Source organism: Protopterus annectens, chromosome 6.part0 (assembly GCF_019279795.1).
Source record: "Protopterus annectens isolate FY-2018-M chromosome 6.part0, PAN1.0, whole genome shotgun sequence".
NCBI lineage: Eukaryota > Metazoa > Chordata > Ceratodontiformes > Protopteridae > Protopterus > Protopterus annectens.
In genome coordinates, this window is record NC_056737.1 from 1946737603 (window position 1) to 1946763585 (window position 25983).

The window sequence follows — 25983 nt, forward strand, 5'->3', positions numbered from 1 at the left end:
CAAAAGCAGCAGCTCTAGAAGAAGCATCTGCTGCATCATAACTGCACTGAATGGAATGGTGAGCCATCTGGGAAGAAGTCCCTAACAAGGAGAGAGCAGAAATCTTCCCCTCAGAGTCAGGAAGGTCAGAAATAACCTGACAGGCCTAAGATATAGCTTATTACATGGGTCTGATAATATACAGGCCTAAAAGTAAGGGTAGCAGAGGCATATACCTTCTTACCCAGTCTTTCCATAGTTCTGGTGTCTTTATCAGAAGGAAGCAACTTTGACGGCTTGTCAGATGCCAGACACCGCAGAAAGGTCAGCAGAGGGCAATTAAAAAGGAACTTGCAATCATCAGATATCTTATAAAACCTATCAGGCTTTTTAGGAGCAAGGGGCTGGGAATCACAAGCCTGAGATGCAGTAGAAAAAAACATCCAACAAGGCAGCCAGAACAGGAGGAACAGCACACAGCCTAGGTGACTCCATCTGCAGAAGCTCGTAATACCTCTTTTCTGAACCTCAGACACCTGGGCACAATCCCATTTGAAAAATTCCATCTTTCTATAAATTGTGTCCCCAAATGGAATCTCCTCAAAAGGAGACTAGTGGACTCTTCTTTCTCAGAACCACAGTCTAAGGGAGAAGGAATCTGGGAAGAATAGGCAAGGCATCCCACACTGGATCTTCCTCCTCCTCTGAGAAATCCTGTTCCTTAGGCCACTCAAGAGGAGTAGAAGACTAAGGGGGAGATTTAACAGAAACTCCTTGAGGAGGCTGCAAAGCCATAAGGGCACTAAACAAGCCTTGAGTGAAATTGTTCCATTCACTCTAAGGATCCTTAGGGGCAGCAGAAACATGTTTAGTTTTGTTTTTTCTTTAAAAGGTCATTAGCTTTGTAAAACTTAGAAGGCTTAGATCCCGTATGACACTCTACAATGGTAGTTGGTACCTTCTCCTAAACCAAAATCTGAGGAACACCTCTAGGTCCTTCAGTAATAATCAGCCTCGGTCCCCACTGAACATCCGAAGTGAACGTCTGCAAGGCCTTCAGGGATGTGCATGAAGCTGGATCTATGCCAGCCTCTGAAGTGGTCTGGGCATAGGAATCTAACAAAGGAAATGGGCAATCTTCCTGGCTTTCACTAGCTTCAAGAGAGACATCTGGCGGAGGTAAACACAGCCAAATAATCAGGCCTTGCATTCTTGGCATTCTTCACGGATGGCTGACCCTAAAAGTGGGAGGTTCCTTCCATGGCATCTTTTGCCAGCAGCTTAAAACTTTGGCTTTCTAAACATACGGACAAAGAGGAAAGTCTACTATGCAAAGTCTTTGGAACAAAATCCTGGCAAACAGAACAGGACATATGGTTGTGGGAAGCACCTAGAAAAAATAAACACTACTTGTGACGATCTTTAAGGGGAATCTGTCTCCTGCACTGGCACTTACCCTTTTTGGATGACAAAGCCCACAAGCAACAAAAATAAAGGAAAAACATAAAACCTCGACAGGGCACTTATTTGAAAAATGGCTTGGTGAACCAGCAAACAAAGTGAAGTTTCAGACAATTGATGATGGTGTTCAGACTGGTGGCAAATAAGTTCTAAGGATGCTGCATATGGATGTCACCTTTATGCCCTAAGCTGTACTGGGGAGCATACGTGTAGAGTACAGCATACCCCTAAGCAACCTAAAGCCTTTGGTATACTGGCCGTACATTGGGTGGCCCTTGGCAGGGGATCCCTATCATAAAGAATACTGCAACAGTGAAATGGAAGGATTTTATTTATATGTGGATCCCTAACAGACACCAACCTGGTTAACAGGAAAAATAATATTTAAGAGTGAACCTGCAAGCTATCCTAAAAACTATAAATCAATAACCTGCCTTCTAATGATGTACCAACTAAACACTGGAACACATGCTGACAGAGTTTATAGTTACTTAGAAGGAATCTCAAGTCATGGCAATAGAACAAAAGGGTAATAAAAGAAAGTCATATGGAACAAAGGATCCCTTGTTGTTAAAGTCATAATGGAGACTTGTAACTCTAAATATGGTACAGAGAGACTGTAAAAAAAATCATTTGACATTCATGGATAAGAGAGTGCTTAAAAATGTATAACAAACACTCTACACTGCTCAGTTACATTACAGTGACCATGAAACAGTGGCAAACCACTTTGCAGTTAAGCCATGACAACCGACAAATTAATATTCCAGGAATAAAAATTCAAGGGGGGATATTCCAGGATGATTGTCACCGCTGCTCTTTTATCTCTTCTCGTCTTCTTTTTGTGGAGGACTTAAAAAGTACAGTTTTGTACCTACCATAAATGTAGATGTCCGATAGTCATGCATCTGCAGTCCTTACAAATGGGTTGTCCTGTCGTCAGGCAGCCCTTCGGTCGGCCGGATTCCAAAGTCTGGGTCTGGCCTCGGCTGGTGTCGCACTTCACCCGACGTCATAGCTGCAGTTATTCGGGTATAAAGGCATCAGCTGACGCCATTTTCCTCAGTGTTTCTTGCCCCAGATGCCAGGTGCCCTCTAGGAAGGCTAAATTTGGATAAATGCAAATGGTTCCAAATAGTAGAGAGCAAACAAAAAATAAGCATGTATGTACATATATACAAACAAATACACCATAATAGATTCCCCCAGCCAGCTACAAGATGGGCAAATACCCTAGGAGTACCACAGAGGGGAAGGAGGGTGGGTAATCCTGACAGCAGATGCATGCCTATCGGACATCTACATTTATGGTAGGTACAAAACTGTACTATGTCCTTCAAGGATGCATCTGCAGTCCTTACAAATGGGTAGAATACCATAGCCAAACTGGGGGAGGAGGAGAAATAAGATCATGGTGTAGTTAAGATCCCTTGCAAAACGGCAGTGGCAAAACCTGCTCGGGATCTGGAGTATAAAGGTAAATTATAATGCTTGGCAAATGTATGCACGGAGCTCCAAGTAGCAGCCTCTAAAATGTCTTTGGTAGCCACTCCTCGTAGAAAAGCTGTGGTAGTGGCTGTAGCCCTTGTAGAGTGAGGCCTGATGTTTTCTGGAGTTTTCTTCCCATGGTAGGAGTAACAAAATCTAATGCAATTTCCTATCCACTTAGAGATTGTCTGTTTTGAAATTGCTTTTCCTTCCATTCCTGTTGCATATGCTACCAGTAGCTGGTCAGTTTTTCTATTGCCCTTGGTCCTGTCCAGGTAGTAGCGTAATTGTCTATGTACATCCAAGGTATGCAAAAGTCTTTCTCCCCTGTTCTGTGGGTTGGGGAAGAATGTAGGTAGGTAGGTGGATAGCTCGATTTAAAGATACCCTGGAGACCACCTTTGGCATAAAAGTAGGATTTGTTCTCATGGACACTATCTTGATGGAAGATCAGGAAGGGCTGTATTGCCATTAATGCCTGTAGCTCAGATACCCTTCTTGCTGAAGTGATTGCAAGCAGGAAAGCAGTTTTCCATGATGAGTATTGTAATTCTGCTGTTGCTGCGAAAGGAGGGAGTGTCAGCTTTTCTAGCACAGAGTTCAAGTCCCATGCTGGCAATGGTGGCTTCCTAGGTGGTTTTACATTTTTAATTCCTCTCAGAAACTGCCTGAGCAGAGGATGTGAGAAGACTGGAGGATCCAAGTTGTATTCTGCTGAAATAGCTGATGCATGAATCTTAATGGAAGAATAGGACAGGCCGTTGTGGAAGAGCTCTGCCAAGTATTCCAGGATGTTGGCTATGTTTACCAGTGACACATTTTCTCCCTTTGTAGTACTCCAAATGTGATATCTTTTCCATTTTGCTGAATAATTTTTTCTTGTTGAGGGTCTGCGAGCCTCCAAGATAATGTCTTTAACCCTTTGGGATAAATTTGGGTTATTTGGTGTTATGCAATGTTCCAGGCAGTCAGCTGCAGTGTTTTCAGGTTTGGATGCAGGGTGTTGTAGTTGTTCTGTGTTAACAGTAAGGGAACTAGGGGTAGAGGCCATATTTGTTCCCGAGACATGCTCCTCAGTAATGGGTACCAATGTTGCCTTGGCCAGTCTGGAGCTATCAGGACGATCCTTGGATGGTCCCTCTTTGATCTTCAATAGCACCTTGTGCATCAAAGGAAGTGGTGGGAATGCATATGCAGTCAGGTTTTTCCAACTGAAAGATAGGGAGTCCACTTTCCAAGTGGGTGGTACGCCCTTGTGCAGAATTTCTTCAGTTGGTGATTGCGTGGGGATGCAAATAAGTCTATTTCTGGTAGTCCCCATTTTCTTGTAATGGTTTTGAAGATGTCCGGATGTAGCATCCATTCGTGGGCATCCGAGGTAGTTCTGCTTAGTATGTCTGCTAGAATGTTTTCTTTTCCTGGCACAAAAATTGCTTGTAACTGAATGTTGAAGCTCAGGGCCACATTCCAGAGGTCCATTGCCATCTGGCATAGAGGGTACGAATGTGTGCCTCCCTGTTTGTTGATGTACCACATAACTGTGGTGTTGTCTGTCCTTATCAACAGTTGACCCTGTCGAAGAAATGGTCTGAATGTCTGAATTGCCAGTTTTACTGCCAGCATTTCCTTTTGATTTATGTGTAGGTGCAGCTGGTCTTGAGTCCATAAGCCTTGTATGCACTTGTCCAGCATGTGTGCCCCAACCGAGGTCCGAGGCGTCCGTTGTGATGGTCTGGCTTGGTTGAGTGCTGTGGAAGGGCAGTCCTTTGTTTGATTGACAGGCCTGAGCCCACCATTGGAATTCTTGCTTCAGGCATGGGATTATTGGAATTTGGGTTTCTAGGCTGTGCTTGTGCTGAGACCATAAATTCCTTAGGTACCACTGTAACTTTCTCATATGCAGTCTGGCATGTGGAACCAATATTATGCAGGATGCCATGAAACCCAAGGCTTGCAGGACTTTTCTTGCTGTTAGCTGGTTCTGCTTTGTTAATGCCAAGAAGTAGAGAGGTAGTTGCTCCTGTTTTTCTACTGTTAGGAATGCCATTTGTTTTGATGTATCCAGCTCTGCACCCAAAAAGGTTATCCTTTGGGATGGTATCAGCCTTGACTTTTTTATATTGACTGTGTATCCCAGGGCTTGCAGTAGATGAAAGACCCTTTTCAAGTCTTCTGCTAGCTTGTTTTTGTTGTCCGCTTGCAACAGGCAGTCGTCCAGGTAAGGGTAGATTTGGATTCCCTGAAGCCTGCAATGAGCAATTACTGATGCCAGGCATTTCGTGAACACTCTGGGCACAGTAGATAAGCCAAAGGGCAATGCTGAGAATTGATAATGCTCTGATCCTGCAAGAAATCTGAGGTATCTTCTGCAATTTGGTCGTATGGGGACATGCAGGTATGCCTCCTTGAGATCTAGAGTTACCAGCCAAGACTCCTTGCCCAACATGGGAAGAAGTTGCTGTAGGGTCAGCATTTTGAATTTTGGGACAATGAGGTATGTGTTTAAAGCGGACAGGTCGAGAATAGGTCTCCATTGGTTTTCTTTTCTTGGTACCAGGAAGAGCCTGGAGTAAAATCCTTGTTCTTGCTCCATAGATGGTACCTTTTCTACAGCTCTCATTCTTAGTAAGTGAGTTATTTGTTTTAGAGCTTCTGCCTTTTGATTTGGAGGTAGGTTTGGCATTCCTCTCTTCCTTGGTAGAGTATGGAAGTGAAACCTGTAACCTTGGTCTATTGTCTGCAAAATCCACTTGTCTCCTGTGATGTAATGCCAGTTCACTGAAAATAAGGCTAGTTTCCCGCCTAAGGGTGCTTCTAGTTGTTCCCTGGTAGGCGGTGCCAGCGCCAAGTCACTGTGATTGTCCTGTAGTAGTGGTGGTGGCTGTATCTGTGGGTGTACCTCGCTGGTTGTTGGCCTGCCACTGACGTCCTCTGTAGGCACCTCTGGATTGACCTCTGCCTCTTGAGCGCCTATTCCTGCCTCTCTGAGTTTTGGAGGTGTCTGGAAAGGACCAATTCTTGGAGGGCCAATTCCTGCTAAACCTTGGAGGTTGGACCTGTAAGAAATCTTTGACTGTCTGGACAGATTTTGCCTTCTCTTCCATCTTCTTCAGCACCTGTTGTGCAGGAGAGCCAAACAAATTGATCTTGTCCATGGGAGCATCGAGTAGCTTTGATTTGACATGGTCTGGTAAGGCCTGCTCTTTTAACCATGCATGCCTTCTGATCACTGTGCCAGTCATGGCTGATCTAAAGGAAGCCTCCAGTGCATCATAGCCGCATTTTAAGGAATGATTACTGACCTGCTGAATGTTATGTACCATTTCCTGAACAGATTTTTTGTCTAATGGTTCATCTGAGGACAGCTGTTTAGTTAACTGGTCTAACATAAATTCTTGATACTGGATCATGTGGAATTGACAGTTGAAGGCCCTAGCTGAAAGAGTAGCAGAAGGAATGGACTCTTCAGCATCAGAGTCTTCATAAGGGGAGAAAGGGCCCTCTGGAGGGTTTGAATTATCTGAATCATCAGAGTCATCTGTAGAAACTGGCTCAGGGGGCTCTGCTCTAGGCCTCTTCTCCGGAGGTGGGTGAAAGGCCCTGTCTGGGTGAGGTTGGGATCCCCGGATCAAAGAAATGAGATCCTCTGCTAGACTAAGCATTTGTGAACTAGAGCTAGGCCTGTGAGAGGGGGTCTTAGCAGGCACAGTTTTGGTAGATTTAGCTGCTTTAGCCCTGGCAAAGGCCTTAATCGACATGGATGCAGGTGGCCTAGCAGCTCCACGTGCAGGGGTTGAAATATCCAAGGGGATAGTATCAGATAAATCCTGGGAACCTGCAAGAGCAGGTGGGATTTCAGTAGCCAATTCCACCAGGTTGGATGAGGCCTCGGTAGAAGGTAAGCTTTCGGCTGAAGGAAGAACCGTGAGCTCGGTTTCAGCCGAAACTGAGACACTCGCGGTTGGCTTAACCACGGTTTCGGCCAAAACCGCGGACCGCAAGTGTCGGTCCTTTTCCTTGCGCTTTTTAGATATTTGCGTAGTCGGAGGATCCGACGGCATAATGTAAGCAAAAGCGGAGCCGAAAAACTCCTCAGCAAATTCCGACCGACGTCTAAGCGTCCGCCGGTTAAAAGAAGCACAGGCTAGACAAGCTGCTACGTCGTGGTCTGGGCCTAAACAAGGTAAGCAGTAAGAGTGGAAATCTTTATGAGGTATTTGTTTCCCACAAGTTAAACAGTTATTCACTTTTTCTGACATCGGCTGAGGCAAGAAAGAGTCCCCAACGGGGTACTTAGCTTTTTAGAAGTCTTCGGTAGTAGTTATCTCTGGTTCTGACCGACCGGCACTTGCGAACAGCTTCTGCTTCGGGCACCACGCGGCAAGAAAGACTGAGGAAAATGGCGTTGGCTGATGCCTTTATACCTGAATAACTGCAGCTATGACGTCGGGTGAAGTGCGACACCAGCCGAGGCCAGACCCAGACTTTGGAATCCGGCCGACCGAAGGGCTGCCTGACGACAGGACAACCCATTTGTAAGGACTGCAGATGCATCCTTGAAGGACATCTGTATAGATCATCAAATAAGAAAGTGAAAGCTCAAGTGCGAGTCGTCAAAAGTTTTTAAGATGATACAAGAATGTCATTTGGTCTGGACGAATGTGGAAAAACAACCTTTAAAGCAGGAAAGCTGCAGCATCAAGAAAATATCAGCCTGGGAACTTGAGCAAGAGGGAGTGTATAAATATTTGGAAACTGATCAAGGATCAACAATAAAACATGAACAAATGTGCTTAAAACTTAGTAAGAAATATTTTAGAATACTAAAATTAATACTGAAAACAGCATTGACACCTTGGAACAAAGTCCAAGCTATAAACCAATTTGCTCTTCCTGTCCTAACTTACAGTTTTGGGGTGATTGACTGGCTCCAAATGGTGCTGGATCAGTATGATAAGGAAAACATGGAGGACGACGCTTCATGCTTATCAAATGATTTATAAAAATCAGTGTATACCAGACTATATATTCACTGTATTGAAGGAGGTATTGGCCTCCTCGAAACTGATTGCATGTACAGACCTGCAATTGTAGGACTACATATATATCTGCTGACCTCACAAATCCCAACCAGTCGTCGTTCGGCTTTTCCTGGTTAGGGGTCGCCACAGCTGAACTCCGGTCCGCCAATGATTGGTAGTTGATTTTTACGTGCCGAGTTACCAGCCCTGACGCACAACCTTCAATGAAGGTACGCCCATTCACGCATGTCTCCAGGCATGTCTCCAATCGAAACGGACTACGTCTTACTGTGAGGCGACAACGCTACCGCAGCACCACCACCGAGGATAAATCCCAAACATAGTGAAAGTTTTAAAACATGAGGAAAATAAGTCTAAGATAACTTCTTTGCTTAGTTTAACAGAAGCATATCGGCGTCAAGCGGGAATGGAAATCAAACCAGAAGTAGATAAAAATCAGGCAGCAACTGAATGTGCGAAAAAACAAAAGAATCAATATAAGGTCAAATATCAGTTGAGAAGGCAATAAATGTGGAAAATGTACAAATATAACTGCAAGAATAGAAAACTCTTGCAACAACCTCATGTTGATCAGGACTGAATGCAGGAATGGTTAAGGAAAGGCGAATTTAAATCAAAAGATGAAAGATTAACATTGGCAGCCCATGACAGTGGTCAACGTACACACTGGTTTACAAAGTCCATTGAACATGTGGGAGAAACGGACAAATGTAGGTTTTGTAAAACAGTATTGGAAACAGTTGCACATCTTGTTGCTGGCTATGATATACTAATGGCAAAAGGACTGTATACTGAAAGGCATAATAATGTGGCAAGACTGTTGCATTGGGGATTGTGCAAACATTATAATAATGAAGTAGCTAAAAAATACTGGAAACATGAACCACAAAGTATTATAAAAAATTATGACGTTTATATCACACGGGATCACCCATTATCAACAGTTCAAAAAACAGATGCGAGAATAGAAGTCCACGAAAAAAAGACAAAAGTAACACTGATCTTTGACATTGCTACTCACAGTGACTACAGTGTCTTGTGTACAGAGACACAAAGTCATAAAATACCAGGATTTGCAGGCAGAAACAGGGGCAGTGCAAAAGGAGGATACCCAGACAATTCCAGTAGCAGTAGGAGCCATGGGTCCTCTAAAAGAATTTACAATTGTACTCAGATATATTACCGATAAGTGTAACTCCATATGAACTGCAAGAAGAGTCAATACTGGACACACTGCAGGTGCTGCAAGCAGCACTTCTGGCTAACATCAAAGATGGAAACACTGACTTCATGAACTTTAATCATACTTTGACTTAGGAATGGGGTCCATTCCCATCATGGTATTAGAAACCCAAAAGACTTGCAGTTAAAAAAGGAATGCAGTACAAAAGCATTCCATTTCAGCCTTTTTGAAATACTTGGTGGTAGTATGGTGCCATTCTGGACTTATATTCTCACAAAATAGTGGGAAAACAAGTCTGTTTAATTTGCGCCTTCACTTTTTATGCTCAGACACTTCATGCTGTGTGGCGATGAAAGGTGTAACCAGATGATGATCTTCTGGGTGCAGAATCACCTTCACCGTAAGTAAAACAAATATATTACTAAACATACTATTAATGATTGCGATTTTAAGATAAAAAAAGAATAGAAATTAAACCACTGCAAAAAAAATCCTTAAACCACTTTATTTAATCAAAACATTCTGAATAAATGAAATACATGTCCCACGTGTTTTACTGCAGTAGTTTCTTTTAAACTGTTCACAGTATAACATATACTTACTACTGTTCAGTGCCATGCCCTTGACTCCCCATGGATACACCAGTTTCCCCTTTTAATAGTACAAGTACCACGTTGTTATAACAGCTGTTGGGGCCTTTGGACAACTCTATTTTAATCTGTAACAGCAGCTGCTGAGGTTATTAGCTGGATCTTGTTGGTTTTCTTAAGGTCCTCCCCGACTTAAGCTGTAACTGCAGCTGTTGGGGGGCTAGACAGTTATTCTTGGTTACAGCTGTAAAAATTGCTGCTGAACTTTAATATCGGGCTTTTCATTTTTATTTTCATTGCGGCCATAAAAACTGCTGTTGAACAATATTTCTAGGTCTTTAATTTTTCAGACCATATTTTTTAAACACTAGCTACAGCAGCAGCTACTGGAGAACGACAGGTTAAAATGCCTCTTGCTTTGTGGTGAATCACAGTATCTTGAGTCGTACTCTTAAAAACTCATAGCCGTCTACCCTTGTGAGTGGAATAAAGGAAACTTACTCCCTTGGACTTCACAGTTACTTTTATTGACAAAATAAGCACTTTTGTCACACTTCATCAGATTATCACTCAATGCCATTGCTGAATTATTTATACATACATTAAGTGACGGAAATGTTTTGGGGAAACAACAAGCCAATGAGAGAGAGCCAACTGTCCAATCAGGAAGCATTTTGGCCGTCCTAATTTGCTTCCCATCTCCTGATTAATCCAAACTTTATGGGACTTTGTCATTTGCAGTTTTGGTGTCTGTAATGGAAAAAGATAGTTTGTAGCTATTACTTGTCAAGTAACAAATTAAAGAGGAGAGCTCGTTTTTCATAGTAAAAGTCAGTAGTGGAATGCTGCAGCAGTTGGTGTTGGGGGAATGGAATCACCATGTGTACTGACAGAACAAACATTTAAAATAATTTGGAGTGAGTAGCGTTGCCAGTGTAAATGTTGCCCTTTCCTACAGCTGCAGTAAATCAATTAATCAAAGATCTCTTAAAAATGTGCTTTTGGTCTAGGAGCTTCATCAGTTCAAGAGTCAGATGATTGCTCAACGTTTTTTTTAGAAAAACGTTAGCATGCATGTCTGAGCTTGTAATAAGCCAAAATAAGCCATGCATAGTGGCAAGAAATAATCAATCAATTACATTATTATAAATATTCCAATGCTAAAATCTGCATGTTCACACAAAGACCATCATGCCACATATGTAGGGTTTCTGGGGCTCATCTTATCCCATGGGTAAACAGGACAGGAGAAGCTAATTAATAAACTCAGTTTCTTCCTCTTAGCAGAAGTCATTTGCATTGGTAGTGATGGACTGAAAAAGGTTATTTAACTATGTGCAAGTTAGTGAAATAAGGAAAAGTACAACAGTGTCTTGGATGCAACCTTTTTGGGGATACAAATTATCAAGCAAATATTCTGACCAGAATTTCATAGTGACTGCAAAGTGGATGGGTGTTGGGGAGCATGGAGTATAAACCAAAACAAGTAATATGAAAATGTGATCAAATAAGAATATGACAAAAAAAAATGTTACATCACAGGTGATAAGATCAGAGACAGGAAAAATATTGGAGAAAAACTCATTACCTTATGAAATCATAAATTCAAATGGAAAAATGTTACATTAAGGAAAGTAAGTGATATTTGTTCAGTTCTTAAAGTAGCTAAGAGCCTAACACTGGGTATTTTTTTTTTGTTTTTCTTTACATACAATGCAAACAGACTCGTTAATCCCCAGATTTATGTCCAATACATGCTGGGTGATTCTATTTTTAAATTTGTTGGAATCAACTTGTTGTAATAACTTCCTACCTTGTAGTTTCAGTCACTTGCTCTCCAGAATACCCCAACCTCAGCACAAACATTCTGAACGGAAGGAATGATCTTTGAATGTGACCTTTAAACTTTCTCCACAACATAGACAGAACCTCTTGCTGGGGAGAGACACCTGTCTCAAGCAAGCCCTCCAATATGGAATATACTACGCCTTATATTATACAAAGTAGTTTACTAACCCTCTTCAAAACACCACAAAACAAATGGATGAACAATGGTAAATACAACCTTGATCATTACAGTCACCTGTGGAATGGGTAGCATGAACTAAGAATTGCAAGGGCTAGGTTACATATAATCCACCTGAAATGTCGAGCAAAAGTGCTCTTCTTCATTGGACTACAGAGGCAGTGGTATAACTCAACTTTTATACACACAGTAAAAAATACAAGAATAAACCAGAAAAGCTAGACTCTACACTGTGTAACACGTTAAACCTCCTGTACAGGAGATCTGTCGGATATATACAAATGACCCCCTGAAGGACATACCATTGCTTCAGCTGCATGGTCTTTACTGGTACACAAGTTAAGTTGGCAATATTTAAATTACAAAACACTTGAGAATCAGTGCTAGACTTTGGGATGGGGTTCAGAATCTGTGCTAGACTGGGGGGGGGGGGGGTTGTTACCAGCATTGTATATTAAATAAAGAATATAGTGCTACAGAAAAATGCAGCACTAAAAATAATGAATATCCTCAATGCGAATACCTGCTATTGGCTACTAGAAATGGATCACAACCATCTTTGGATATGTCTCTAACTAGCTTCAAACAGGAAAAAACTCACCTCCTTTAATACTTCCCGCAGTCCAGGGCTTTCTGTTAAAGGTATATTCTGCTCTGCACTGTGGGTTTCTGAAGAACTACTATACTCAGTTGTTTGATATCCCATCTGTGCCTGCTCTGCAGCTTCTTTTGAGGGACAAATGTCAACAGGTTGTTCTTTCCCACTTCTCACTGGTGGTACTGGTGTCAATGTCACTGAAGCACGAAACACTTGCTTATTCTGTGGTGAAGGAATTGCATTACTTTCACGGTTGTATCTTGGGGTGGATGCAGTAGGTCTTTTCAATGGTGTTGGGCTGGAGCACACTGAAGCTAGCTCAGAAGCAAGTGAAGGCGTATAAGTCCGTATGCGCTCAAAACCATGTACTGTATCTTCAACATCAGGCTCGCTAAGCCCCAATTCAGACTTCAAATAAGTCTGCTCTCGAAGAAGTTCTGTGACCTGAAAAGAAGAATCAAATTAATACATTCATGTAGCTTAAATATCTTGCACTTTTGCAAACAAGTCCTTTACATTCCCTTTATTAACTTCAGACAACACAAACTGCCTGTCTGAGATGTACATCAGTTGCTAAATAAATATTAAGAATAAAGAAGTCTTGCCTAAGCAGCATATTATATGCATGTTTTTTTTTTTCATCTTTTTGGCTCTTGCTGCCTTATATGTGACCATTAAGCCACCACATCCTATTGGCCTATTTGTCCCTCTAACCTTGGCATTATTTATCACCAGGACAAGGAAGTGAGAAGGAGACATCATGACTATCACTCTTGGGAAATTTATCTGAATGCTCCCAAGCCGTCCACACTGGCTGCAAAGCACAGTAATACCTGGCATGCTAAGTCTTTTTAAGTGCATGGTTCTGCACCCTGCCCCCCAGCAAGAGAACATGCACTCCTTTCCAGACCTGCACCATCCATATCCTGTATGAAAGAGTTGCAATCGTGTCCTTCCCTTAGTTTGTGCTCATGTGATGGGAATCTATTACTATTTCAACTACCCCATTCTCTCTCCCTAGGAAATGCGAGTCAGCACTGGTTGATCACTCCTATTTCTCCCAGGTCAGCTCCCTCAGCACCAGACGTACCTGATCTGGATCAACAGTCATAGTCAAACCTCTACTACTGTGCAAATGGCTGATCATTATTTTCCCAACAGGTTTAATTCTAATGTTTGCAAGCTTTTATCCAACTTCAAGTCAACTCTGCTGCAGACAATAAGTCTGTATGGAACTTAGCTGCAACAATACCTAAGATTATCCAGATTTGTGACATTGTCCACTCAAAGGCAGATCCCTTACAGTCTGTAAACATACAGCAGAACAACAAAATTCACTTGCCCATGAGTATTACTACTATGTCAAGCTATCATAAAAAGTTATGAAATGCAGAGTTACTAAATGAGCTGTCCTTGTGTGCCATCTGTTTAAGAATATCTCAAAACCACTTGAAACAAAAGTATTAAAATACTACAGAATGCATTTCTGCCACAATGCACACGAATAACTCCTGTCTGCCAGGCAAAATTGCAATGGATGGTATACAAATTTACTATGGAGACAGCCCCTACATGCAAATGCAGCAGTGCTGATATGGTTACCTTCACTGGTTGCGTTACAGTTGATGACTGCAGTTTAACAGATCTTTTGACTACATTTTGTTAATCATAATTTGTTGAAAACTAATTTAATTCTATTGTTGAATGTGGTTCCTCTGTTTGTGCAAGATCACTGTGCTCCATTACTTGGACTTTCTACTTTCCCCATACCATGCAGCTGGTACATGTACATGTGGGAGAGATGGAAGGGCTTCACCCTTGCAAAAATCGTTTGGTGTGTTATATATTACAATGTATGTTTTAATTAAAATACTTGTCCTACAGTGATTCTATTTAACACAGGTGAAGCTTTCACAATAAAGGATGGAAAGTCTTTATCACTAGAAGTCGAGAAGGAAGACCATATGGGCATGGAAAAGCCAGACCTAAACACACTGAAGGAGGGGGGGGGCAAGCAGGATCCTATTAGTAGTACTCTGCAACAAATCTACATCAGGAAACTGCTATTTTCCCAAGGGCAGTCATTTTCTTTTTCTTCTGGGAAAATACATGCAACATCAGAATCTGAACTGTCCTAGCACTAGAAAAAAAAAAAGAGATGCATCAAGGAATTTGGCTTTTTAGGCTAGAACACTAATTCACCATAATTTGCATTTCTTCTTACATTTACTACTTGTAAAACTGGCCAGTTTAATTTATTCACTGTTCAACATTCTGACTCAGTCTAATTCCACCTGCATGTACACACACACACCAAAAATACAACAGAATCACACTAACAGCCAGAGAATGAGCTTAAAGAATCCTGGGAATAGTTCGTGGAACTTCATCTCATGAAAATGGAATTTTACTCATTTATATAATCAACTACTGCCCCTGCCTATCTCAAGGAAAGTTAAAATAAATGAAGGTTAACATACTTAACAGAAGTTCTTGAAGATGCAAATCATAGTACTCATTGTATCAGCTTATTATCTCTTCCCATAATACAAAAAATAAAATAGTTATGGAGCCTTTACCAGGTAACTTGCAGGGCAAAACAAGAATCTGCGATCAAGGAACCCAGGTCTGTTTTACTGGATATGACTGTAGCTGCTGGAAATAAGACTTTTGCTACACATGCAGAATATAGCAGTTTGCACCTTTTCCTCTGCTCTTCCTTCCACTTCACTGCCTCAGCAGAACAGACACAGTAAACGGGCTGATTTAATTCCAGTCATGGTTGTTAAAATAGAGCCAGTTCTTTAACTTACACACTGCTAATGAGATATATGGCACATGACACACTCAAGACACATTCAAGTTTCAACTCCAGACAACCTCTGTTTCTTCAGCTTCCTTGATGCCTAATTTTCTGTTTGCTGTTGGGACACCCATCTGCAGGTCAGTTTTCAAAAAGGATGAATAAGTCCTCCAGGTGTCCTAATCTTCTCTGCTGGAAAGTTCTAGAATGCTAAAACTAAAGCTCCCACACCAGGCACCAGTAATTAGGCACGTGGCGCCATACACAAGTGTAGCCTTTTTTTTTCAGTTCTAGCTCTACAGATTTCCTAGATTTATGTTGCTTGTTAGGGTAACAATCAGGCTTAGTGATTGGATTACCCATCTGTAGGCTAGTTTTGGAAGCCAACATATGGCGATCAGGATTCTGACTGTCCAAAGTATTCCCTGTGGTTTGTGTAGAACACACAGTTTCACAGAATATAGGCTGAATATCATCCTCACTTCTATATGGTGGCTGAGACATGCTAGTTTCAAGCTCCATGGTTCCTGGAAGCAGAGCTGTATGTTAGGATGCTTAGCACCCTGGGCAGTACAGTATCCCCATCTGACATCCCCTTGTCAAAGCTGAAGACAAAAATAGTACTATACTCAAAAGTCCAAAAAATTCCTCTACCCAAAGCTTGGGTGGGGTGGGGGTAGTCTTCTACAGGCTTTAAGCTTCAAAAGCAACAAGGGGTTGGGAGCATGCTATTCAGTACACACAACAGAGAAAGGAGCTTCGTGCCACAGTTTAGCAAAGCTCTTTGCTACAGTTTTGTAAGGAGCTTGAAACTCTAGGAAGGACCTCCTTGCTACAGTTCATTAGAAAAAGTGAATGTCACTTAAACACATTGTGACTACCTAAATATTTGTCACGATGTTACATCTCAATAATTGATCAACACCTCAACTACAAGTGTAGATTCTGCCACCAAATTGCGTGCATTTGGAACAGCCACCCCAATTGTCCAGTTCTTGCTATAGTTCTGCCTAGCAGTATAAAACTGTTCATAGATTCATAGGCATGTACTAGGCCAACAACCACAAGGGCCTTTTTATGTCCAGCTATGCATCCCAAATCTCTGACAAGTTCTGGTACCCTTGATAAGTGTAAGCAGGGGCCTGGAGGTGAAACATTTATAGGCTGCCTGTGTCCATTAGACACACAGGTGCCAAACCAGGTATGAATTTCCTGTTCCCCATTCAATTGCCCAAGTTACATTTGAATTGGGTTAGGGAGGAACTCTGATTTACATGGATGAGGAGCCTGAATCAGAGAAGGGACAGTTTTTGTGATGCATACCTGTCTCTCCAGCAGGCCCTATTTATATCACAGGCAATGTTTAAGTCTTTAGAATGAGTAATTCTAGTGTTTGTTTTGAGAATACGCAGGAGGTGCATTAGGGTGGCGTCTGACAATGCCATGTATGCCAGGCCTAGATCTCCTCAACCTGTAGGAGACAGGATACAGGGATAGGGCTTTGAGTCAGCCTGTGCAGGAAGCGTTTCTTAAGTCTTGTATTCTTTTGTTGAGGAATTTCTGTGGCCGTTCCAGTTGCTGGATGTGTCTGCTTACGTACATACCAAAGTGGGCACTGTACTCAATGATAGGTTTGATGAATGCTGAATACAGTGCAACTATGACTTCATTAGACCAAGATGCCATATCTTTGTTTATAAGTTGCACAACACAGAATGATTTCCTTACTTCTGCAGACACCTGATGGTCAAAGGCTAGATTACTGTCTGTGTTCCCAAGTCCCTGACTATTAGGTCAGCTCTTAGGGGTGCGTTGTCAATATGATAGTTACCGGGGGTGGATGACTTCCTGGATGATACTATTATGCATTTTTTGGCATTTAGTTTTAGTCAATAGCTCTGAAATCAGTTACTTGTGTGTGTCAGTGGGGATTCAATGACTGCTCCTAATTTGTAATCTGCCAATTTAGTTAGCCAGAGGTCACTGGCACTGGAGAAATAAATGCTAAAAAGGAGCAGTTCTAGGATTGATCCTTGAAGGCTATGTTTTTGACTGGACTCTTTGTAGAAGTGGACACCTCAATTTTAACTTCCTTGGTTCAGTCTGTGAGCCAGTTGGCTGTTCCAGTACAAGTCAGAGATATTCTTTTTGCCCAAGGTGCCAAATGACAACTTCCAAGTCTGACTACTCCTTTAGACCCATGTTTATGTCATATCTTCCAAAAGGGCTCTTTGAGGAGGATGAAGTTGAAAGAAAGCCTTCCTGTCATCAAATGCCTTCGCCAAAATGAAAGAGTTTCTCTGTGCTGCTTCAGTCTGTTAGCCTACATGTGATTCTGACTTTTATCAGGTACCCATATGACTTGAGATTGTTACTCTGGTAAAGTGCATGTTTATATTCCTCCATGTTGTAAAACAAAGGCGGGTAGAACTGTTGCACAGCACCATCTAGTTGAGCATTTCTTCAAATGGATCTGCTTCCTTGCCCGCATACAAATACTTCTTTGCTATGTGCAATTTTTTAAGCACTTTCATTAAACTCACACAATTTTAATGGTATGGATACACATATAATTATAGAAAATAAACTATTATGAACATGTTTCCTACACTATGCATCTGCTTTCTTTTTTCAGCATTCACTCCAATATTACTTAATTTTTTCAAATCCTGTCCTCCACCAAATTTCACTCTTCCTTCTAAACGTTATTCTGTATGCATTGCTCCAACAAATTCCATTTATTTCTATGTAATTTGCTCTTCCCTTTCTAAAATTCCCACCCTCCAATTATTTTATCACCTTTACAATATTCAGCACTTCGATTACGGATGGCTTAGATTTTGATTTTCTAGTAATTGCTTTTTCAGCAGCAAATAGCATTACACATAGCAAGGTCTTACTATGTCTAGGCAATTCAGATCCTGTATTTGAACCTACAAGAATAATTTCCTAAGTTACATTTATTTGTTCCTCCAACATTAATGACAATGTACACTGTAGGGAATTTTTTAAATTTGCCAACTAGTTGCATTCCCAAAAACATTCCCAATTACCTTGGTATTTCCCATCACACTTCCAGACTACTACTTTCTGAGGAAAAATTCTCTGACTTCTGTTGGAACATAAAAATATCTATGCAAATACTTCCATGCAAAAATCCCACACCTTCAGGACTTTGCCACATAGCCAGGAGCCACACGGATGCCTCCCCACTGTTTCTTTGTATACCACCTTTCTGTTCTCTCTTTCCAATACTTTCTAACTTCTGTACGATTACTATAGCTATCATGCAATATTTTATATGCCCTACCAATTATCCCTTTTTTAACAGCAACTCTAGCTCTAGGCTCAATAAAAACTCTACCAGAGCTGGTCTTTCACTTGGCATCCTCCTATCCTTTTCTCTTTGTCTATACTCTGCTATCAATTACTGGTAGTAAAGGCAATTTCTAACCTGCAGTCCAGACTTCTGTTTGGCTTCATCCCACTCTATTACCTTTACATGTCTAGTTATTTCTTCCAGTAAGTTCAGGCTCTCTCTCGCCTATTTTTTATGATCCTACTTGCAGTGGTAAAATCTACTTTCTCCAATCCTGTATTGGCTTTGCTTTTGGAATATGTTCTGCTACTTTACAAATATAATATTCTGTATGGTTGTTGCTAATCTCCTTAAGGATATGCATCCAAAATAGTACTCTGTCCTCATTTCTTGAACAACCCCACACCAGTTTCATCTGCTCGTGTTATGTATAAGAGCCATAACTCCACAGTTTTAGTGCCCCTTTAAATCTGGTAGTCCAAAACCACAAAGTTCTATGGGGAAAACAACTTACCCACTTAACTCTTGCCCTCTTCCCCAACCAACCAAACTCCTTCAACTCTTTATTAATTATGATTCACAACTTCTTCTCTGGTTGATAAAAATATGTTTGACTTGTGTATAAAATTAAAGGGACTCTATAAACATTTTCACGGCCTCTAGCTTACTACTCTTATTCATAATAAAGAACATCCAAATTCTAAATTTTTATCATCACCTTTTCTTTAGTTTCTTCCCACATAGCCTTTGCTACCTTAATACAATTCTTTTTTAATTCAAACACCTAAATACTTCATCTTTTCATGTCCCCATAGGTATGGGGCACTGCTGAACCAGTTTGTGTGTGGGCATAGCTTATCACTATAGCCTTATTTTACCTTTATGCATTTTATATCTTGAAAAAACTTTTAAAATGCAATTTTCCACAACACTGAAATGTCCTTTTCTGGATTTATAAATTACAAAATAACATCACGGGCTAGTGCTAACATTTCTTGATTACCACACTACATACATCTTTGAATTTGACAGTGCTTCACTTTCTTTGCCTACGGCTCTAACAATAAAATAGATAAAGAGGACACCTCTGTCTGGTTCCTCTGCTCTAGATTTATCAAGTACAGAATATCATCACCTGTGAATAGCGCTAATATTTCTTGATTACTATTCTACTTACATCCTTGAATTCGACACTCCATTTCCTTTGCCTATGGCTCTAAGAATAAAGCAAATGAGGGGAAAAAGGGAACCACTCTCTGGTTCCTTGGTTCAAACATGGCTTTGAATTGACGAACCTTCCCACCTTTGATTCTTGCCTCTGACCTCTCATATATCCCTCTTAATTAACTATATTATTATCAAATAATTCAATGTATTATAATAGCCCTTCTCATAAAATCCCAGATGACTAGCTAATGCTTTCTCTGTATCACGACCCATTAACAACAGGGTAATTTTCTTGCACCGTTTCCCTCTGTATCAGCACGATTCTATTAATGTTGTCAAATGTTTGCCTCCCCTCAAGAAAACCACAATGAGCCATTATCTATCAATTCTGGCACATCCTTTGTCATCCATTAAGCTAACACTGACAAAATACTTTATATTCATGGTTTAAAATTGAAACTGGTCTATATGAAGCTGGGTCTGAGGTTTCTTTACCCTCTTTGGGTAATACAGCCACCACAACTTTCTTCTAAGATAGTGGCACTATCCCATCTTTTAAAATATTGTTAAACAAAACCTCATGGATCTTTATCAGTTTCCTCCCTCCAAACCTCCATAGGTATACCATCTATTCCTGGAGACGTGCGTGCTGATTATACATCATCACCATTTGCAGCTATTAATTCTTGAGCCTCGTCTTCCTCTAACCTTGGCACAGTCACGTCTTTTAGAAATGCTTTTCATTTGTGAGTTCTCCTGGTTTCCCTGTTCCTCTGCTTTATATTACGTCTCACAGAAGTTCTGAAGTATCACTAACACCTCTACAGGATCTTTCGCTAGTGTTCTTTTCATAGGCTCCCACAAGTTTAGTGTCAACCCTTTCTACTTTTGATGCCCAAGTCATTGGATTACAGTTTTTGCATTCTGGAATTATAAAAAAAATGCTTACCAGCAACCTTTCTGAACTACTGCATACTATCCAAACACTCCCTTATTTTCCTTTTAGCACTCTGTAATTGCTCTTCTTGTTCTGGGACTGCCCTTCATCTGTAATACTTTAACATTTTATGACCCCTCTAAATAATTCATATTACTTCTTTCCCATCTCTTTCACTATTTCTACCATATTTGTAAACTGCAATTTCATTTTACCCAACTCCTTAGTATCCATTCTGAAGAAATACCTTCCCTAATATTTTGAACCATTTCTACAACCCATTCCTTAAATTCCTATTTTTTTTCACAAATATATAAGAAAAGGCCAGTGTCTTTTTTTTCAACACCATCCACTTCCTTAGCCTTTACTGGTATATGATCTGAATGAAATAGTTTTTGGTACTTTTCAAATGTTTCAATTTGCTCCTATGAAATATAATACAGCCCATTCATTGCATCTTAGGATATATGTAAATAATGTCAGAGTTCCTGATTGTAGACTTGCATCTTCCATTCCAAACATTATCATATACTTCTTCAGAAATATACCCATCTTTTGTAGTATTTTCCCTTCTAGGTCCCCCTAACACAGCTGCACTACTGCAGATCAGTACCAGTCCCCACCCACAGATATCCCCTGCTTAAACCTAATTATTTCTCCAATATAGTCAACAAACGTCCAGTCTTTTACGTAGCTACTACTTGCAGAAGCACATTTCTCCTGTCCAAAGTGCATAGTATAGTAATGATATTTTAGAAATCTTTCATTCATTTCTTACATTCAGTTATTGCTAGTTTTCTTGTGCATTACCTCAGCTACCCAACAACAGTCTAAGTCCAAGGTACTCCTGATTTTTCTAGTCAGCTCCTAGGCTTTTTCCTGACATTGAACCATTTCATTTGGATCAATGGAAAAGGTTTTACTAGCAAGTTCTCTCTATGGGCTTTCTCATTGTCAGAAGAATGAGAAGCAGTGCCCTCCATCGTGCTGAGTCGCTCTTTGCTGGTTATGCATTTTCTCCTTAAAATGTTCTCATACCTCTCAACCTTCAACCTGCAAAAATGAGGAACACTGCCTGTCTTAATGTGGAACAAATGGGCAAAATGTGGAACACTTGCAATTGGTTTACTAAGAACATAAAAGTAGGAGGCACATAGGATGGTTAAACCATGACACCTTTACTTACAGAATAGTTACTTTAATGAAAATATATAATTAGGTTCTATTAACCACTGATGCAAGTTAAAAAATAAATGCTAACACTAAATGTGTGACAGACCCTTTCAATGTGGAACATCAAGGAAAGTGAACTTTAAGACCCCAAATGAGGAACGTTCCTGGAAATGAGGAACACTTGAGAAGCATGAATGTTCTACATTCTAAAAATATAAGATTCTCTATGGAAAATCTTCTAAAAAGAGCTGGTTACAGCAACTTTAATCTTTCTCACACCTGTTTTGCAATGTCCTCTAACTGCAGGGATAAACACTTCTCTTCAGCTTAGTGTACAGTGAATAATCACTTTCCACAAACACTGGTGTCTCCAAATGTAAATACTTTTCCATTCTGTCAGTTTTGTTGGCGGAAGCAGCTCTTTCTGCTGGTATGACTATCTTTACTATTGGGTTGTCAACTGTTCAGAATTTTTCTGGACAGTCCAGAATTAACTCATTCTTTCCAATGGAGCTCTGGAAGTTTGCACTGTAACTTCCAATGGGCGGAACTTAAACTTTTTGGTTGAAACAAATTATGTCCACACATTTCAAACAATTATTCATATCTCTGGAACCATACGTGTTACTAAAGTGTAAATGGAAAACTATTCAGCACAAATTATTTTTAAGAGTGGTAGTATTGTTTTAGTTCTAGGTTTTAAACTGGATTTTATAAGTCACAATAAACACAGTTACTACTGAATTTGTATTATTTTGTAAACAACTTACAATATCTCAGCAACCACTCAAATTACACACACATTGTCAAGAGCATTTTGTTTATCCGAGAGTTTTCATAGGAGACTAAGCAGTTTTGTCTGTGCAACTTGGTTGTTGAGATATTTAGAAAAGCATGAAATTCATGACAATATAAATAAACATTATATGAACAACAATTAATATCTCTCTTTACCTGCACTAGACAAGAGGTCAAACAAACATGGTTTTAACTGCCATTGTACAAACCTTAAGATGAAACCTTTTACTACTTTGTATGCAGCATGTTTTTAAAATTATTAATGAAAATATGTACAAACAATATTTGATGCCTAGAGGCGTCAGTAGGATGTAACTGGAAATGCACCTACAGGCGTCACCCAGCTGTAATGACTTAAGGGACACTGTCACTGAAGAACACAAGAATGTGTTTGATTGTGAACAGTAATATTGTACAGCAATTCCTTTGAGGGGAGGTTAAATGCACACTTCTATTCTGCACGCATTTTGATTTCACGTACATGTCCAAAATTCTTGACATGAAAAGTTGGCACCCCTAATTATAGGTCTGTCTTCTTTATTCACTGTCAAATGTGAAACACGCACATGTTGTGTCTCCTTTCAATTAACAATCGTATTTCAGAATATCAGCCCAGTTACTATTTGTACTTTCATAAAATTACAGTAGAGTCTCAATTATCTAAAATGTTAATTATCTGAACCCAGTCTTCCAAAATTTGTGGGTAGGAAAAATCATAAAAGCCTGAATACGTAAATGTTATACATATTAGCTTGCGCATGTTTTTTGAACTCATAGCCTTGCTTGTGTGTGAAAAATATTCTTTACTGTCCACTGGACTCACTGAATGGTTGAAAAGTGTAATCCGTGAGTGCGGAAAAAACAGATTTTAGAAGGATTTTTTTTATCCAGTTCAATGTATGTTTGATTACCTGAACAAGCTGATTATCTGAACTACCTTTGGTCCCAATTAGTTCGGACAACTGACTCTCTACTATAATGCAGTCTAGGATATCTGTGCACTCCGGTTTCTCACTCTGTATTAAATCAGTTCATGGGAAGCCTCATATTCAGCCACTCTTTCCTTCATTTTAACTTCTGATTCTGGCAGTTTTATCAGCTCATCTGAATAGTTACTTAAAGCTTCTTCCATTTCCTCCAGCCTTTTGTTATTTGATTTCACACACGTATACCATGTATCATTCATTTTTAAACAACTCTGAATGCACTTGATTTATTTTCCACTCCACATTACTGCAAGTAATCTCCTACATCAAACTGAAACAAACAGCTTTTTGCTGAACACCAGCAAGACTCTGCACAACAGAGATTTTCTTCTCCTTTTCTAGTTAATTTTTGCTTATCTCCATATTTATTCTTTGCTAACATCCTGGTAGTACAGTGACTAGTCAGTAACTAAATTGTACACAACCTGCAAGCTGACTTTTTTTTAACTTTTATTTATTTTTTTATTCACACTGGGAGAGCTCTAAGCAACCCGCTCTTCGGAGTGTAGCCATTTTGGAATTCTCCTCTCCTCCATGCAAACTGAACTTCTAGAGTGTCAGGCGTACATAATTCTCTCCCTGAAGCAGCTGGCTTCATCAAGCATTACTACTTGAACCATGAATTCAGAAACAGGCTTCCTCTGGCATCTTGATGCTACAGACAGAGTTCTAAGCTGTTGCCCATTGGCTGTCTTCTGGCCACAGCCTCTTAGTAAAGATTAGTTTTTACTGCTTAAGATTTTCAGTGGCTGTGCACTGTAGAAACCCTTTTAAGGTCAGGACATAATGCACACACGTTTACCATATCAGCCTAACTGTAAAGGCAAACACTGCAGACTGTGCTTATTACCATCCTACTGTGCTTCCCTATGTCTGGACAGACTGCAGGTGCAGATGTATTTCTTTAGTCAGGAACACATCCAAAGCTTGTGATAAGGTTAAGTACTCTAGTCATCTCTTTTTCCCCTCAGCTATAATATAGTCTTTTTTAATACTAAAACTGCAAACCAGTGTGTATGGTCTTTCCCATTCATTCTTTTGCTTGTTCCTCTCCCACTACCTTCTTTTTTGTGCGTGCTCAAATGCCCTTAAAATACACACTGATTTATCAGGGCTTACACCAAGTTTCAACACTTCCATAAAACTGTCTACATCAGTGACTGAGCCTATTAAAATGGAAGACTGCACCTTTCCTTCTGAAAGCACGAGAAATACACATTCATAACAGCTTCCCCCTTTTGATCTGTACTCTGACTACAGAGCTGGAGATTGCAGATTTCCTTTTATCACTCCCACCAGAGGATGCTTTCAAGTGGGGTATTAATTTAATAAAGGAAACATTTCAAATGTGCTACTAAGATAATAACCCCGCCAAAAAAAAAAACAAACAAAAAAAAAACAGCATTATGCTGAGCTGCTGAAGCTTGATGCGCTTAACCAGTGGCCATTACTCTTGTATATCAGCAACTTTTCAGATGTATTTTTAGTTTACTGACTTGCCAAGATCATGACTCACTGTTTCCTGGCTTTTCAAATTTCAAACTGATTTCACAGAGTCCGGGTGTAACTTAGTTCCCAAATAATCTGCTATTCAGAAGGCATCTAAAAAAGCCTGGGTTGCCAGTATTCCTACCAAAAGATATGAATAGTAGTTGTATCCTAAACAGGTTTGGTAAAATGTTTTATAATTCTGCTTCCCTGAACAAAACAATGAACTACCAGACTCAGTGTTGTGTATGGAGTGTATACATCTTTATGGCTACAGCGATCTGCATTTCATACGACGCAACACTCATCTATAGAATTCTCAGACTGATACATGGCTCAGAGAAGATTCATTGCATCTCCTCTATGTCTGTTACTTATTAAGCCTCCTAACTTGAGACTGGGTGTCAGAGAATGTTGGCTAAAACGAAATAAATTGTCTGCATTTGGAAGCACATACAAGTATAATCTTCAGTGGAAATACAGTTTCAGTTCAGTTGTACCCTCGTGAAATTCTATCAGTAGAAGGGAATTTGGCAAAAAAAAAACAAGAAGCTTTGGATCCCAAACTTCATTTTATTCCTCAGTTCAAGTGGGTTAAGCTGGAAAGTTTGAAGTATAGTATGCACCATTCATGCACATTACTGGCAGATCTAGGAGACTCTCTCTCTCTCTAACTTCCCTGTGGGGAAATAAAGGCACCTTGTTGAAGTTTCAAGCAGTTTATTCAGTCAAGAAGGTAGATGGACGAGTGTTCTTGTTCTAATACATTACATTCAGCAGGTCAGTTACTTAAATGCAGTTTGACCTGATGACTGTACTGTATTAGAACAAGAACACTCAAAACTGATAAACTACTTGAAAATTCAACAAGGCGCCTTTATTCGTTCCACAGTAAGGGTATCAGAGTGTGTTGTCTGGATCAGCTAGTTACCAAGTTCAGAACTG

General features: G+C 40.2%; 1 protein-coding gene across 2 annotated transcripts in view; it reads right to left on the reverse strand.

Annotated features, from left to right (window-relative positions):
* Window positions 1-25983, reverse strand: part of ITPRID2 (ITPR interacting domain containing 2) — a 1100178-nt gene that overhangs the window by 72252 nt on the left and 1001943 nt on the right. For both annotated transcript variants that reach the window (XM_044075259.1, XM_044075260.1), the window contains one exon: window positions 12371-12811. In XM_044075259.1, the coding sequence (XP_043931194.1) occupies window positions 12371-12811 (441 nt within the window). The remainder of the gene's footprint in view (window positions 1-12370; window positions 12812-25983) is intronic.